Raw genomic sequence first — 16,471 nt, 5'->3', positions numbered from 1 at the left:
TGAATTATATTTTCTTGTCAGATACAAATGTGTCAGATACTGACTTTCGGATTGATATGTCAGACTTAAGTGTGCAATTTTGGCAATAAAACCTGCATGTTACTTGTTCTTCAAACCTGAACCCCCAGGTCCTCTCGACAGCATTGAGGTTTCCTTAGCTGATGGCTTAAATGGTAAATTTGCTGTCCCACTCTTCATGTAATTATGTTACAGGGAGGATAGCATTCTTCATAGGTTGATTGAAAGCAAAAGGGTGCATAAAGAAAAGTAAAACCGTTCCTGGAAAGTCTTAAATAATAGCAGAGTGGTGTACCATAACTTAGTTGAAATCCAACCATCATTGTCAAAGTATTTAACCAGACAAATAAAGAATGTTTCCTTTGAAGCATGGAACATGTTCTTACTTTCTGAGTCAACAGTTACTGAAATCAATATATAAAAAAAATATATATATATAAAAAAATATTCCGACCTACCTACCCTATTTTTTTGGCAGCATTACCTGAAACGCACCTATTTTTTTATTTGGCCTAACAGAAGAACAATAATGAAACAAAATTTTGGCGATAAACAAAATAACATGACAACCATTAACTGCATAATATTATAGATATTGAAGCAGATATTGAGTTCTTGCACTAAGGTGACGATTTTATGTTACCCAATTTGCTTTGCAATCAAAGGTGATCATAAGCATGTGAGTCCTAGTGACGGTCCTGTTTGGCATGGTGAATTTTGATCTGGTCCATAGTGGACATAGTGAATAAAGTTACTCTTTTGTACTTTTGTTGTCAGATGCAATGTTCATGACTAGCTGGCCATATAAGTGAACAGCATTCTGATTTATCTGCCTAATATTTTTAAATGGCTTAGGTCTCTTACTATCTGTTGCTTTAATAGGAGTTAATATTACTACCTGTTGCTTTCATGGGAGTAAATATATAGATGAAAACAACACAAAAAACAAAAAAATGAAACATGTTACATCTATATACATGTGTCTCAAAAATTGAAATGTGTTCTGTAATATTGCAGAAGCACTGGTATTTACGAAACAGATCCTCAGTCTGTTAAAAGAATTTGTTCAAAAATAGCATTTTATTCTGCATTGTTTGAAAACAAATATCACTTTATACTTATTATAAGAAGAGGTGAAATGAACCTGGCAGTTTGTCACTTGGTCGAAATGACCTGGATTATAAAATCAATGTTGAATGGGTTTTGAAGGTCTCAGTATTTAATGATGAATACTTGCTCTCATATAAGCATAAAACTGGGCATAAATGTTAACCTCATGTAAATGATGTTGAGTGCATAAGACAAGGCGTACTTCTTTAAAGGTCAAGGTAATCCTGTAAAGGTTATTCGGTGGAATTATAAGGAGCCTTTATCTCCCTCGTTTTTAGGGATATTTTTTGTTTGCTAGGCAAAAAAAATTACAAAATAGTTGAGGTGTGACTCACACAGCACTTCCTTGGACACCTGGCGATAAGTTCCATGATGCAATAATATAACAGTTCTTGTTTGTTTCAGGAGGTCTTGTAAATTGCACTATGAAGTTGCTCCGTTGAAGATTGTTCGGGGATCCAAGCAGTACCTGTACGATGATTCCGGAAATGAGTATCTGGACTGTGTCAACAACATCTCACATGGTAACTGTATTGATTTCCCAAACTTGTATGAATACTGTAGCAAGTATGCAGTAATTTCAGTAAACATACAAATATGATTCAACAGTCCCACATGTGAGCATTTATACCTGCTGAAATTCAGCAAGAGCTTATCAGCATTGCAAATCATCATTTGTGATTATTTCTGTAATTTTTTAAAGACTTTGGACGCAGAAACTTCACCATCAAAATTTAGGGTCAATCTTATTTTGTTTAAGCCTTGGTATTTTCTTATTTCTTTCACCAATTGGAAACACAATTTGTGTTGTTAAGTTTTTAGTATGTAACATTTTGGCTGCACTCTAAAGAGATTGACTGTTTTGACATTATTAATTAATTTAATTCAGTCATATAAGTTAGCTCACAACAGAAAAGATCTGAATTGTTTGGAAAACTGAACATTTTTTTAAAGTGTTAGAAACTAGTAAAGCCCATGTATAAATGCACAGGACTGTCTAGTCAGTTTCGAGGGAAACAAAAGATGTGGAGGCGTTGGAAAACTTCATAGAAATCAATATCATTTATGTAAGCCTCTTATGAGTTACGCTCATGGTTGTATAACAATCACCATGGTGACTATATTTTATAAACATGTTTATATACAGTGAGTGAGTGACAATTACTATATACATTCTTTTGCAAGCAGTAACTGTTGTTTGTTCTAAACTTAAGTCATAAGTAAATAATGTACTTTCCCAAAGATGCTAGAATTTAAAAAAAGAAAAAAAAGAAGAAATTATTTGGAAATATTCTATTTAAAAAAAAAGTCATTGAAGTGTTTTTTAGGCCCTTTTTGGGGCTGAAATTCGGCCCCACTCCCTTCTGAAAAAGTATATATATAGCTATAAACATTTAGAAATACAGTAATCTTTTATATATGCAGTTAAATATACAAGTCAAAAGTAAGTGACAGAGTCACCAGGTACAATGTATCGTTAATAACAAATGAAAATCATTGTAGGGCAAGTATTCTGATCTGTGGCCATTTTCTCCAAAGGTGACCAGCTTGTACACATATCATATTTCATTGAGACAATTAACCTACTTAAAATTCATTTACAAATAATAAATTGTAGTTCATGATAACCTTTCCTATAAAATTATTGACAGTAAATGCATATAAACTTTTTAAAAAGGAAAATATTAAACAATTTATACCAAATCAAAAATCGTGGGCTGAGCTTGATACTGTATAATAAGTGACATTAGGCCGATTGTTCAGAACATTGTGAACATTGTTAACGTTACATGGATTATTGTTAACCTTCAAATTTTTGATACTTTAAATCTTTAATTCTTTAACACTTTTTATGGACACACATGTATGTGATCTGCAGTAGTATACACAAATATTGAGACAACTGATTGAGCTATGATTGTTTTACTGGGTACCTTAATAAATCAGCACATCATAAATAGTTCACCTGTAATCTGACAGGGATGTGATTTGTCCGCGGATTTGCGGAATTCCGCGGATCTAATGGCCCTAGAGAACCCCCCCCCCCCCCCCAAAAAAAAAACAACAACAAATTATTATTTTTTTTTTTTTTTTACCTGAAAGAAATATATTTTGTTGCTTATAGTTGTTTAAGTTAATATTCAAGTTTGCTTCAAATGTAAAGTCAGGAGAGCCCTCAAAAGAGCTTCTAAAAAGCCATTTTTTCTTCTACAGCAGTGGGTTTTGACCCCAAGAGCGCCCCATAAACCCAAGGCGGAAAATGTTTCAGCCCTCCAGCTTCCAGGTCACATCCCTGTAATCATTATCAACAATTATGGTGACAACCTTGTTTACCTTTACAAAGTTCCGAACAATCAGCCTTGTTAACCCTAAACCCCCTCAAAAAATACATTTGGTTCAGGTTACCCGACCCTACCTACGAAATCGGTTGTTAAAAAAGTCTTTTGTAAGTGTGTGGTTGAGTATGATTTTTTTTAAGCTTTATACAAAAAATAACTTTAACATCATACTCCAATGACGACAATAACGTTCTAACATAAAGCCTGATCTAATGAAAACCCAATACCCCCGCCCCCCAAAAGCCTTCCTACTCCACCCGTTTTTAAAACGGATGTAACCCTTACCTAACCAATTTTTTTTTTTGCCTAACAAAGTTCTGAACAATTAGCCCAATGTCAGTTATCTGAAAATAGCATGTTAAAGTAGTGTGGCTGAAAACAGATGTCAAAGAAATACATAGCAACAAATACATTAGCAGTGGTATAACATTAGCTGCCTTGGTGGTGTATATTTAGTTGCTTTATTGCTAATTTGTATATACTGAGTTCAATTTCATGCAGCGTTTTTATGATTATTTTCGAGATAAACATATTTATAAATAATATTTGTCTTTTCTTCAGTTGGACACTGCCATCCCCATGTTGTGAATGCCGGCCAGGAGCAGATGTCTAAACTGATGACATGTTTTGGGTTCCTCTCCGACCTCCAGGTGGCGTATGCCAAACGGATCGTAGAGATGCTGCCTGAAAACCTCTGCGTCTGTTATTTCCTTAACTCTGGGTAGGTTTAATAATGAAGTAATGTGGTACATGTATACTGGTACACTCTCTTTCAGGCCCCAATTTCTTGAAACTTCTTTCGTCACTTATTTCAATTAGCCAAAATACATACTGAAAATGGATTTTGATAAATGAAAAATGGTTTATTCTGATAATCATATAGATTATTCCTACATAATTTCTAAAAATTCTTGAAGAAGAAAATATAACACATTTTATAGAAAAACAAAAATAGTGAGATTAGCTTAATCCTGTTATAAGGGACTTAAGAAGTTTCGAGAAATTGGGGCCAGATCAAGTTTGAAATACGATTTCAGAAATAAATACCAGTTATTAAAAATATTGAAGACAATTTGGACGTTTGGTCAAAATGTTTTTAAAGCCAACAAAGTGATTAACAACTTTATAATGTGAAATATTTCATGATCATTATTTTATGTGCTCTAATATGTAAATGTAAACAAGTACATGTAAGAAATTCAGCAGATACCAATTTTATCCATTTAACAGTTAACGATTTGAAGGTTAACAACAATGATGTTAACAACATGTTAACAACATTCTAAATTATTACTACATGTCTTACCCTTTCAGATCTGAAGCAAACGACCTAGCCCTTAGACTGGCCAAATCCTACACAAAAAACAATGATATCATAGTTGTTGACCAGTAAGTAATTAGTTTAATCTTATTAAATTTTTGTAAGTACATACTTTAAACGTTTACTATTACTAAGTGCCTTGAAATGGAGTCTCTTTTAGTTTTTAAACAATTTCAATGGGGTGATAAGCATACATACATGCCATATCAGTCCCAGATGTGTTTATTTTTATTGTGTTTGTGCGATTTCGCAAAAAATGAAGACTAAATTGCTTATAACAATATATTTCAAAATATATACACATGACAGGACTTCTGCATACATGCCATATCCCCCGGAATTTCGATCCATCCCCCGGTCTCCGGGTGGGAGATAAAAATCCCCCGGAATTTAATTATTTTTTTTTTTTTAATTTTACATCAGGCAATAATGACAAAGTGAAACCACAGTATGTGAGTGAAACTCTCCAAAAGGAAACTTTTACAACAAGTGATCAATTAATTTGTAGTAATTATCAAAGGCAAAGAAATATTACTCTTTTGGAAGGAAGAAATTAATAATATTTATTCTATTCTCTTATTGTCTGAAAGTCATCAAAGCTGATAAAATTAAGCACAATTTTTTAAAGACTTTGGAGAAAAGTAAATTTAATTTAATTGTCTCGAAAACATATTTTTCCAATGATATATTTTGTTCTGCAAGTGCATTACAGTATGACATGACAGTGTATCATAAAAATATGATAAGTCATGACATAAAATAATTCTGTATAATGAAAAAGTTTAGAGTTTTCAAAGCAAACTATATGTGAATACATTTTTTCATACTTGCGTCTAAAAATACTTTAAAATTTCGCCAACTTAGACCTGCTAAAAAAATCCCCCTGAATACAAACAAAATCCCCCTGAATTTTCAGCCTTTTGAACAAATCCCCCTGAATGGTCTCCAGAAAATATGGCATGTATGTTTCTGTCAAAATAAATAGTAGTTAAATAAATTGTTGTTAAAAGCAGAACACACAAAAAATGCCAACCAGAAATATGGCATGTACAAGATATTGGTTTTAGAGGAATTAAAAACTCCTGGGGCTAATGTGAAAATCCCCTGGTTTTCGGTACAATCCTCTTGGGGTCTCTAGAAATACGGCATGTATGGTTATAAGCCTTTAATGTCTGTTTGACATCTCAATTTTTACGATTGGGAAATTCAATCTATTATCATGTCTCAGCTGTATTCACACTCAAGCTTAAATGAATAAGTATTAACATGTAATACATTTGTAGAATAACTTCTTAATAGGTATTATTTTGATTGTTTTAGTGCCTATCATGGGAATACTGAGAACCTGATCAAGATCAGCCCGTCAAGACTTAAACAACACAATATGCCCATTGATGACTGGGTCCATGTTGTAAGTTTTTTTGTTTCTAAAATAATTTTATTACTCTTGCTAAAATATTTGTTAATTGCGTTATTTTACTGAAAAAACACACACAATAGACAAGCGTTGATATTTACTTCACAGACTTTTGTTATTCTAAAATCCAGATGAGAACTTAAAGATGCACTTTTACTCCAAAATAAGCAGTACCACAATTAATGCAATTGTTTTAATTTTTCGAAAAGGATGAAACAATATTTCTTATGAAGGATAACATGTTAAATTTGTAAGAAAGGTGCAGCAAAGGTGGTATTTCTACCTTATATTGGACGAAAGTTTACCTCTGTCAATCTTTTAGGACCCACTAGTCATTTAATATTTGTGCGTTCTCAGCTATTAAATACACTGTCACTATCTAGTTATCAGTAATTAAATATTTTCAATAAATGCATTATTTAGAAAGTAGTTAAAGGTTTTTCACTCAAAATTTATGTTTGTTATTGAAGTTATAAGTGCTAGTAGCACTTAAAATATATTTTGCACGGACTGTGGCTGAATGATTTATTTCATGCGCAGGTTCCATGTCCCGATGTTTATCGTGGAAAATACAGAGAAGACAACGTAAGTCCAGGACATCTGTACGCAAATGAGGTCAAGGTCGCTATTGCTAAGGCACTTGACAAGGGACGAACGGTATGCTTGTTTTATTGGTGTTATTTAATGCTGTTTATTTAAGTTTAACTTTCATTTTTAGTCAATAAGACTATATTAACAAGCCCAAATTCTCACACCAATGGCATAACAAAATTTCAAAAATCCCTTCTATATAACAGACATCCGGAAAAACCGTTGGATAGACAGATACACATTAGAAATACACATTGCCAACAAAACGACCAATCAAATTTTTTGTTTCAATTATGTGCGAGTGTCAGGAAATGGTTTTGTTAAAAAAAATTGGAGCGAAACCTGACAAAAATAACTGGTTTATACCTTTTTATTCCTTGTCAATGTAAACTGTCCATCTGGCAAATTTTCTTTGGACAGACAAAATATTGGAGGCAGTCATTCCAAATGACCAACACCTTTTCAGTACTTTCGCGATGTCTGATATAAGATTTCTATATAAGATGATTTAATTTGATAAAGCCCAGAAGGCATTTTACTTGTTCAGAGTCTGCAGACTTGCGCAAATTTTGACCACTGTTGTGCAAAATTTGATACTATTCAAAGATCTGATGATGTAATAAATCCATATCCGCGTTTACTTGTTATATTATTAACCTACCTCAACATAAGAGAGCTCACAGTTGACTAGAAAATCGGCGATTTTTTTCAAGCAAATTAACAAATTTAGTCCATAAATGACTGTTTCGCTAGAATATCATCATAGATTTGTAGAAATTAAAGTGCTGGATTTGTTCTAAAAACCGATCGCGTCTTAGGAGTATTGTATACAAAAAACACCAAATTTCATGGGAAATTTCCTTACATTTTCTGTGTTCAAATTCTTTACACAGCCCAACACTATGAGCCCTTTTCTCCCTTTGCGCCCTGTCTGAAATCTTGGAGAGAGTCCCTTTAATCTGCATTATCATTATTATGTGGGTTGGCATTTGTTTTCTTTTCAGAATCAAAGGAGTCAATATCACTCTTTTTTATGATGGGCAATTATGCTTGGTGTATAATTACACTATAGCTGGCAGCCCAATATACATAAATCTGAAGTACAGCATAAAGGCGGCCTACTTCATCTTACAAGATATCCAAAAAGACCCCATTTGACATAATAAGACTAGGCGTTTGGGTCGAAATGTATTTCATTTTTTGTTGCTTTATATTACAATTTTCTTTCAACTTAAAAGCTGCACTCTCACAGATTGACCATTTTAACAATTTTTGTCTTGGAATCAGCCAATTTTTGAGAAAGTGTTCTGAAACCAGTGTTTTAAGACTGCTGACAAAAGAGCAGATCGCAGGTTATCATATTTACTTTCAAAAATTATGTTTTATGCCGAAAAACTCATTTTTCTTAACATGTTAGTAACACTTTTAGTCATAAAACATTATATAGTGAATATTAATATAAAAACTGTGATCTGATCTTTTCAGCAGTTTTATATCAATGGTTTCCAGACGAAGACAAACAAAAAAAAGTTGTAAAATCTGTGAGAGTGCAGCTTTATTGCTGGTCATGATATAAGATGTAGTGTACAAGAAGTGTTTCACTATTTGAATTTTATCAGGTTTATAGAAGCATTTGGTGGCCTTTAAATGTGAACTAAATAACTTAGTCTATCAAGTATGACATAACATAGAATACAATCATTTTGCATCTGTGTGCATTTAAGAAATTCATTTTCCTCCAATCAGATTTCAGCGTTTATATGTGAACCAGTTATGACGAGTGCTGGAACAGTCGTGCCGCCTGCTAACTTTTTCAAATTAGTTTACAGGTATTCAATGATTGCATGCATGTAATCTCCCCTCCCCAATTTTTAGTTTTAACAAATAGGCTATACGAGTCTGTTTTATTAAAGGATCTTAGTTGAATATTCAGAAATCTTAAATCTGTTTGATCATCATTGGACTGGTTTAATTTCAATTTACAAAATAACCTACCGTAACTATCCTATTAAGCGTGCATGTCTGAAAATCACAGGAGTTGATGTCTATTTTCTAGTTCTGCCACTTGAACAATGCTTATCTAACTCTTAAACTTCAAACTTTTTTTTATTCCCATGAAAAGCCTAACATCAGCACCATTTGTTTATATCGCACATGCTTAGGCTGCTGACATCATGCATATCAACCCATACCCTACTGTGTAATTTAGGTTACACGCCACCAGCATTGATAACAGAGCAAAACTTAACTCATTCTTTCTTTTAAAGTATTATTTAGTCCGCAGGATTCTTAAAAAGACAGACACCATGCAAGTCTAATAGAACATTTATGGTATTACATAGATAATGAAAATCTGAGACTAAGAACACTACAATTTGCAACTAAGACCTTTAATGAAACAGACTCAGTTGCTGAAATATTTAGCTGTGCCATTCTAGAAATTAAAATTGTTCTCATATTGGCATAGAAGAAGTGTTTTATAATGCATTTCTCTTCTGAATTAAATAATTGACAGTTAGTATAATTTTATTAAGATCTTATCATCTATGGCAATTAGATACCCTTAAAACATACAGAAAATGACCTTTTTTGCATAATTAAGATAATTGACCAGTCGCCGGTTGTCCAATGGATTAACTGAAAAACTACACCAAATGGTCTTGAAAAGTTGCAGTTGTCAATTTATAGAAAGACTTTCCTTCTGAAGTTTTTTTGTTTACTGCTAAATATTGAAGCATTGGGTCCTGTTCAATTACTAATAATAGTTACTGTCATGGTCATGGTTGGCAGTATTTCTCATCAAAAATGAAATTTTTGTTTTGGATCTAGTTATATATATACATGTACTGCTTTCAAAAAATAGCATAATAGAAATGGGATTAAAAGTTTATAATTTTTAAACACTGTTTTCACTTAAATGTTTGTGCATCCAAGCTCAATGTCATTTATCATGTTGTTAATTTTAACAAAGTTATATCACGTTGTTAATTTTAACAAAAGTATATCACGTTGTTAATTTTAACAAAGGTATATCACGTTGTTAATTTCAACAAAGTTATATCACGTTGTTAATTTTAACAAAGGTATATAACGTTGTTAATTTCAACAAAGTTATATCACGTTGTCAATTTTAACAAAGGTATATCACGTTGTTAATTTCAACAAAGTTATATCACGTTGTTAATTTTAACAAAGGTATATCACGTTGTTAATTTCAACAAAGTTATATCACGTTGTTAATTTCAACAAAGTTATATCACGTTGTTAATTTCAACAAAGTTATATCACGTTGTTAATTTCAACAAAGTTATATCACGTCAATTTTAACAATGTTATCACCATCTTAAGCCGATACTGCCACCTATGTCCACCATCAAAATTAACATCATCTGGGGTCATGATTACAAACAGCCTCAAGTCCAAGGCTAGACTCAGACTCAAAAAAGCACTTATATTACATTACAAATATTACTCTGTACTCCATTCATTTTAAAAAATAAATGTTAATATTTGTGCAATTTTCAAAAATAGTTATAAAATTGAACAAAGTTCATAATCAGGGCCCTATTTCTCGAAACTTCTTAAGTCTCTTAAACAGGATTAAGCTAAACTCACTATTTTTGTCTTTCAATATTTTCCATTTTTATATACTCCTTTAATTGTTTTTAAATTAAGATAGGTATTATCGTTACGATTAAAGCAATAAACCGTTTTTCATTTATAAAAAAAAATCACTATAAGTATGTATTTTAGCTGATTGAAATAAGCAAGTTTAGCCTGTTAAGCTTAAGAAGTTTCGTGAAATTGGGGCCAATACCCAACTAGATTGACAGTTGCATTTAAATGAAAATTTGAAGTTTTGTCACTTGCGTGTGAACTTGGACCTGAGACTGATTGTACTCATGGTGCCTAATACATATATCTTAAGTTTGCTTGCCATTCACTTCACTGAACAATCTAACTTTATGGGAAGGATTTATTAAGATCAATAAGTATGATTGATTGATTTATCAGGGCTTGTGTTCAAGAATATTTAAGAACGATGTAGCTAATTGGATTGCTCAATATATATATCGGGCCTATACAGTGAATGAAGTCAATGATGTTTGACCATAAAATTGACTTAAGTTGCATATTGTAAACCTACCCAGACATAAAATTCAAATTTAATTGCAAGATACATTTCGAGAAAGCAAAAACTATTGGTTTAAATTTGATGAATCAAGAAACATGCCCCGACTTGATATATTTTTATGAGATTCAGTTAATCTCCCATCATAATTAGACAATTGTTTCAGAGTTTATTGTGTGACATATTTTTCCTATGGGCGGGAAAGTTGGGTCAGGACTAAAACTTGCATCTATCATCACTGTAAAGGTGTTTAATTGCAGGTACTGACGCGCTTTAATGCCATTTTTGTGAATGTTTTTTTTTGCATACTTGCAAGACCCTTTCTCTTACACAACATTTGCCAACTGAAAAACAAAACAAAACATGAATGTGCATGTTTTTACAGTTCATTTTAGAAGGAATGATGTGTGAATACAAATAGTGCTTCCCACAAGGCAGCAAAATTCTAAAGGAATAAGGAAGGGGTCTCTGCTTACGTTCCATTGCATGGGAATCGGTTTTAGGGGCCTCGAGAGCTAACAGATGAAGTGCCACACCCAGGTGAAGCAACTGGAACAAGAACATTTTGATTATAAAGATGAGAAAAAATGTTGTTAATTTATGCACAAGGATGTACTAACAGGTTGTCTTAATTCACACAGGTAGCAGCATTTATTAGTGAGCCCAATCTGACAAAGGCAGGGATGGTATTTCCACCCAAATCGTACCTGCCCTTGGTCTACAGGTAGGGGGGCATGGTGGTGATAAAGCACATGTTGTGATATCTCTTTCATCTACAGGCAAGCATTGCATTGTGTGACCCAAGTTAGCTTGAACATTTGCTCCTATTAAAGATGACATGTTGAACCAAATTCAGTGTGTGTATACCACATGATAAATTACATCATATATGCTACTTTGGAGTGCAAGATATTGATTAAAATGAAGACTTAAAACAAAGATAATTTTTCTTTAACTAAACCATTTTAAATGAAAACAAAGGGCAGTCTATGCCGCTTATAAAGCCCCGCCTTTGTTTTTATTACTGGAGTTTGATAATTTGAAAAGTCTTGCCTTTTGATGTAGCATTTATGACAGAATTTATCATGTGGTATACACACACTTAAATTGCTTTTCATAAATGCTGTTTTCACCTTTGGTTGAAGAATGTAGGAAAACCAATGACTTTTATAGTCTGATTACTAAAAGAAAACTAATATAGGAAACCTAACAACAGGCATGTTTTCTGTGGATGCCTGCATTATCATTATTCATTGAATTTTAATGACTTTAAGAATGGTATTTAAATGGTAAGTACATTTCTGGCACTATGTAATTTTTCTGTCTTTTCACAAACTTTTTGCTACAACTTGTTTACGCACCCAATGCTTTGCCTGTTGTAGAAAGACTTTTCAAGAGATCATGTTAAGACAGTCTATTTATATGTTTTACATATATATTTAACAGATTGCTGGGTATATGAGTGAGGCAAATATGTCACTCCCTGGGATGATATTCCCGCCAAAGCACTACTTACGACTTACATATAGGTACACGTGGTAGTTGCAAATCCATTGTCAATATAAGCATGTCTGTGTTTCAATGAAAAAAGATATACCGTTATTGCCTTAGTGTCAGGATTGTTATCATTGTGAATATATTTATTTTCTGTTGATAACTAAAAATTATATCAAGATATCTTCATGAAACTTGGTAGTCATGTTACCGGTGACAATGCATTTGTTGTACCCCAGTTAGATTGTCTGTGTGTGAGGGGTATTTGCACAGCTTTGGTATATTTATTGGTGCAATTGTGCAGACATTCAAAACTTGGTAGTCATGTTACCAGTGACAATGCATTTGTTGTACCCCAGTTAGATTGTCTGTGTGTGGGGGGTATTGGCACAGCTTTGGTATATTTATTGGTGCAATTGTGCAGACATTCAAAACTTGGCCATAACTCAAAAAACATTTACAAAAATATTCAGCTGAAACTTGGTACGCATGATGCCAGAGACTATATGCAGCAAGGCCCATAACTCTGGCCATTTAAATTTATCTTCAGATTATGCCCCTTAAACGAATGAAATAAACAACTGATAGTGTTTGCTTCAAGGTGCTTTTGTATAATGTCAACGTTGCATTTGCTTTTCTGATGGAGCTCAATTTCTTATTTTGCTCTTATTTCTTTGTTAAAGCTGCACTCTCACAAATAGACACTTTTGACCTTATTTTAGTTTTTGTTTGGGAATTAGCTAAGTTTGTTATCAATGCCTTTAATCGAGTCATAAAAGATAACTCACAATATAACACATCTGAATTGTTGAGAAAACTGCCGAAAATTTCATTTTTATTAAGCCTTAGATACTATTCTAGCTATTAAACATCAATTTTTGAACGTCAATATGAAAAACTGTGATTTGATATTTTGTCAGCAATCTTGTTTCACTGGTTTACAGATATTTACGAAATATTTGATCATTCCAAGACAAAAAATAAAAAACCTTTTCAAAACGGTCAATCTTAGAGAGTGCAGCTTTAATCTATGCTGCTTCACGTGATCTGAGTTAACACAAGTAAGAGCCTCATTATGCTGAAACTTGGTCATTGTTAATTTTATGTTAATATTTAAAGCAATCGGTTTAAAATGTATCAAGATTTAACTTAACAAACTTAATTTCACTTCTAGTTTTTGGAAATGTAGGTTAATTTCATTATCAATATGATTCCCTTGCACGAGAGTATATTTATAATCAAACTTACACAACTTTTGTGTTTTAATCCAAGAAAATAAATTTGTTGAAAGTCAAGGGTAATTTGAGAGACATTTCTAGTATTTACACAAACAAAATTAGTATCTTTCCTTTTTAGTCCAATATAAATTCATTGCTAGATTTTCATCAATTTTGTTTATGGAGGTGTGGGTCGACATTTTCATTTTCTTAGATGGCTGTTTCACCATTAAATATGTGTTCGTGCTCTTTCTTATTGCATTACCCCTTATACAAAGAAGTGTTTCTTCAGGAATAATAATTCAAATCTTATGATATCACTTTAAAAGATTAGTTCATTTAATTGTGTTAAAGTCTCTTATTGAATTGAAAGTATTATTTGTAAATTCATTCTAGCTGTTATCAGTAATTTGTTTAAAAATTAATGATATTGCTACTTGGAATTAACAATTCAAAAAAGTGATCTACAAGTGTTTCACGTAAGCCTGAGGAAGTTATTTTGAGTTAGATCCAGATTTAAAGAGGCTGGTTGGTTGATATGTTTTTTTTTGACAATTGATCACCCTGATACTTTACATGCAATCTTTAATTTTTGGCTCTGTTGCCTAAATGATTAAGCCAAGGAAGGCCTTATGTTTGTCAAATATAAGACATTTGGGCATGGAGTTTGGACAGCAGCAGGCTAGGATAAGAATGAATAAAAGGATCTGGCGTATGCATGACTTCATGAATTTTCAATCTCTTTGATTAATATTTCAAGTTATTTTATTTTTTATTTTTCTTTTATACTTTTAGTGTTGGAGTGTGATTAAATTAATTTTAAGATGTGTACATCAGTCCATGGTTATCAAGATAAACATTGTTCAAGTACATATTTTTTTTTAATAATTATCAATACAAGTATTTCCAAGATTTTTATCTTGTAGATATGTTCGAGAGGCAGGGGGAGTGTGCATTGCAGACGAGGTTCAGACAGGTCTTGGGAGGTGTGGAGAAGCATACTGGGCCTTCGAAAGTCATGGTACAATCTTTTGTTAGCTGTCTGAACTAATAGTTTCGTGGGAGTTGGTAGGAGAGTGTATTGTCAACAAATTTCAGACTGGAATCTTTAGATGTTGGGAGAATTTCAGCAACCCAGTGTCATAGTATTTTTTATGGTGTGAGCGGTACTTCCTGAGAAGAGATGGGGTTTGTTGCAGACGTTCAGACAGGCCATGTTCTCATGCATAAATTGGGCCTTGGTCATGGCCAGAATCATGGTATGGTCTTGTTGTGTTCATGGCAATCTTAGATATGACTTTTATTTGGGAGTTACGTTGCTGTTCAGAAGGGCCTTGGGAGATGTGGGGACATCGAGTGAGAATTTCAGATGGAATTGAATGCCATTGCAAATGGGCCGGTTCATAAAGGTCATTGATTAAAAGATCGAGTATAATATAACTGAAAAACATAAAGCTTAAGGAATTAAGGGTAATGCTTTTTATATAACTGAGACTGTTAAGTTTGATCTTAAACAGTATAGTTTGGCCCATAATGGTTTACTTTTACCCATAATTGCAAGTTCAACCCTTTATTATAAAGTTAACCCATTATTATAAATTTTGACCTATAATTGCATAGTTTGACCCATAATTGCATAGTTTGACCCATAATTGTATCGTTTGACCCATTATTGTATCGTTTGACCCATAATTGTATCGTTTGACCCATAATTGTATCGTTTGACCCATAATTGTATCGTTTGACCCATAATTGTATCGTTTGACTCATATTGCATCGTTTGCATAGTTTGACCCATAATTGCATAGTTTGACCCATAATTGTTTTGTTTGACCCATTATTGTATCGTTTGACCCATAATTGTATCGTTTGACCCATAATTGTATCGTTTGACCCATAATTGCATAGTTTGCATAGTTTGACCCATAATTGTATCGTTTGACCCATAATTGCATAGTTTGCATAGTTTGACCCATAATTGCATAGTTTGACCCATAATTGCATCGTTTGACCCACAATTGTATCGTTTGACCCATAATTGCATAGTTTGACCCATAATTGCATAATTTGACCCATAATTGTATCGTTTGACTCATAATTGTATCGTTTGACCCATAATTGTATCGTTTGACCCATAATTGCATAGTTTGCATAGTTTGATCCATAATTGTATCGTTTGACCCATAATTATATCGTTTGACCCATAATTGCATAGTTTGACCCATAATTGTATTGTTTGACCCATAATTACAAAGTTTGACCAAATGCTTTTGTCTTACAGATGTTGTGCCAGACATAATCACCCTGGGTAAGCCAATGGGGAATGGCCATCCAATGTCAATGGTCGTCACCACAAAGGAGATTTCTGACTCCCTTAAAGAGTTCAGTAGTGCGGTAAGCCTGTTAAAGTATAAATGTCTCAATTTGCTTTTTTTGTCAAATATGTCTAATATTGCTTTTGTGTGTGTTTTTTTAAGAACACTGATGAGATATTGTCGGCATTAGTGTCTTCAGTATTTAAGTTGTTGAGATATTGTCAGGGCATGCTGTCTCCAGTGCTAACATTGATGAGATATTGTCGAGGCATGCTGTCTCCAGTGCTAACATTGATGAGATATTGTCAGGGCATGCTGTCTCCAGTGCTAACATTGTTGAGATATTGTCAGGGCATGCTGTCTCCAGTGCTAACATTGTTGAGATATTGTCAGGGCATGCTGTCTCCAGTGTTAACATTGTTGAGATATTGTCAGGGCATGCTGTCTCCAGTGTTAACATTGTTGAGATATTGTCAGGGCATGCTGTCTCCAGTGTTAACATTGTTGAGATATTGTC

At 33.1% G+C, this 16,471-nt stretch overlaps 1 protein-coding gene across 3 annotated transcripts in view; it reads left to right on the top strand.

The window, feature by feature from the left end:
• LOC128206826 (ethanolamine-phosphate phospho-lyase-like) overlaps window positions 1-16,471 on the top strand; it is a 29,173-nt gene that overhangs the window by 2,915 nt on the left and 9,787 nt on the right. Inside the window, exons 2-9 of one of the 3 annotated variants that reach the window (XM_052909524.1) lie at window positions 1,534-1,652; window positions 4,029-4,188; window positions 4,782-4,856; window positions 6,109-6,199; window positions 6,746-6,862; window positions 12,375-12,457; window positions 14,566-14,660; window positions 15,921-16,033. In XM_052909524.1, the coding sequence (XP_052765484.1) occupies window positions 1,534-1,652; window positions 4,029-4,188; window positions 4,782-4,856; window positions 6,109-6,199; window positions 6,746-6,862; window positions 12,375-12,457; window positions 14,566-14,660; window positions 15,921-16,033 (853 nt within the window). Of the gene's footprint in view, window positions 1-1,533; window positions 1,653-4,028; window positions 4,189-4,781; window positions 4,857-6,108; window positions 6,200-6,745; window positions 6,863-8,542; window positions 8,626-11,569; window positions 11,653-12,374; window positions 12,458-14,565; window positions 14,661-15,920; window positions 16,034-16,471 lie in introns of all 3 variants that reach the window. The other 2 variants (XM_052909510.1, XM_052909516.1) reach the window with 2 other exon arrangements.

This window comes from Mya arenaria, chromosome 2, assembly GCF_026914265.1.
Source record: "Mya arenaria isolate MELC-2E11 chromosome 2, ASM2691426v1".
Taxonomy (NCBI): domain Eukaryota; kingdom Metazoa; phylum Mollusca; class Bivalvia; order Myida; family Myidae; genus Mya; species Mya arenaria.
The sequence above is the reverse complement of the archived record's forward strand: the minus strand, read 5'-3'. Positions and strand labels throughout refer to the sequence as shown.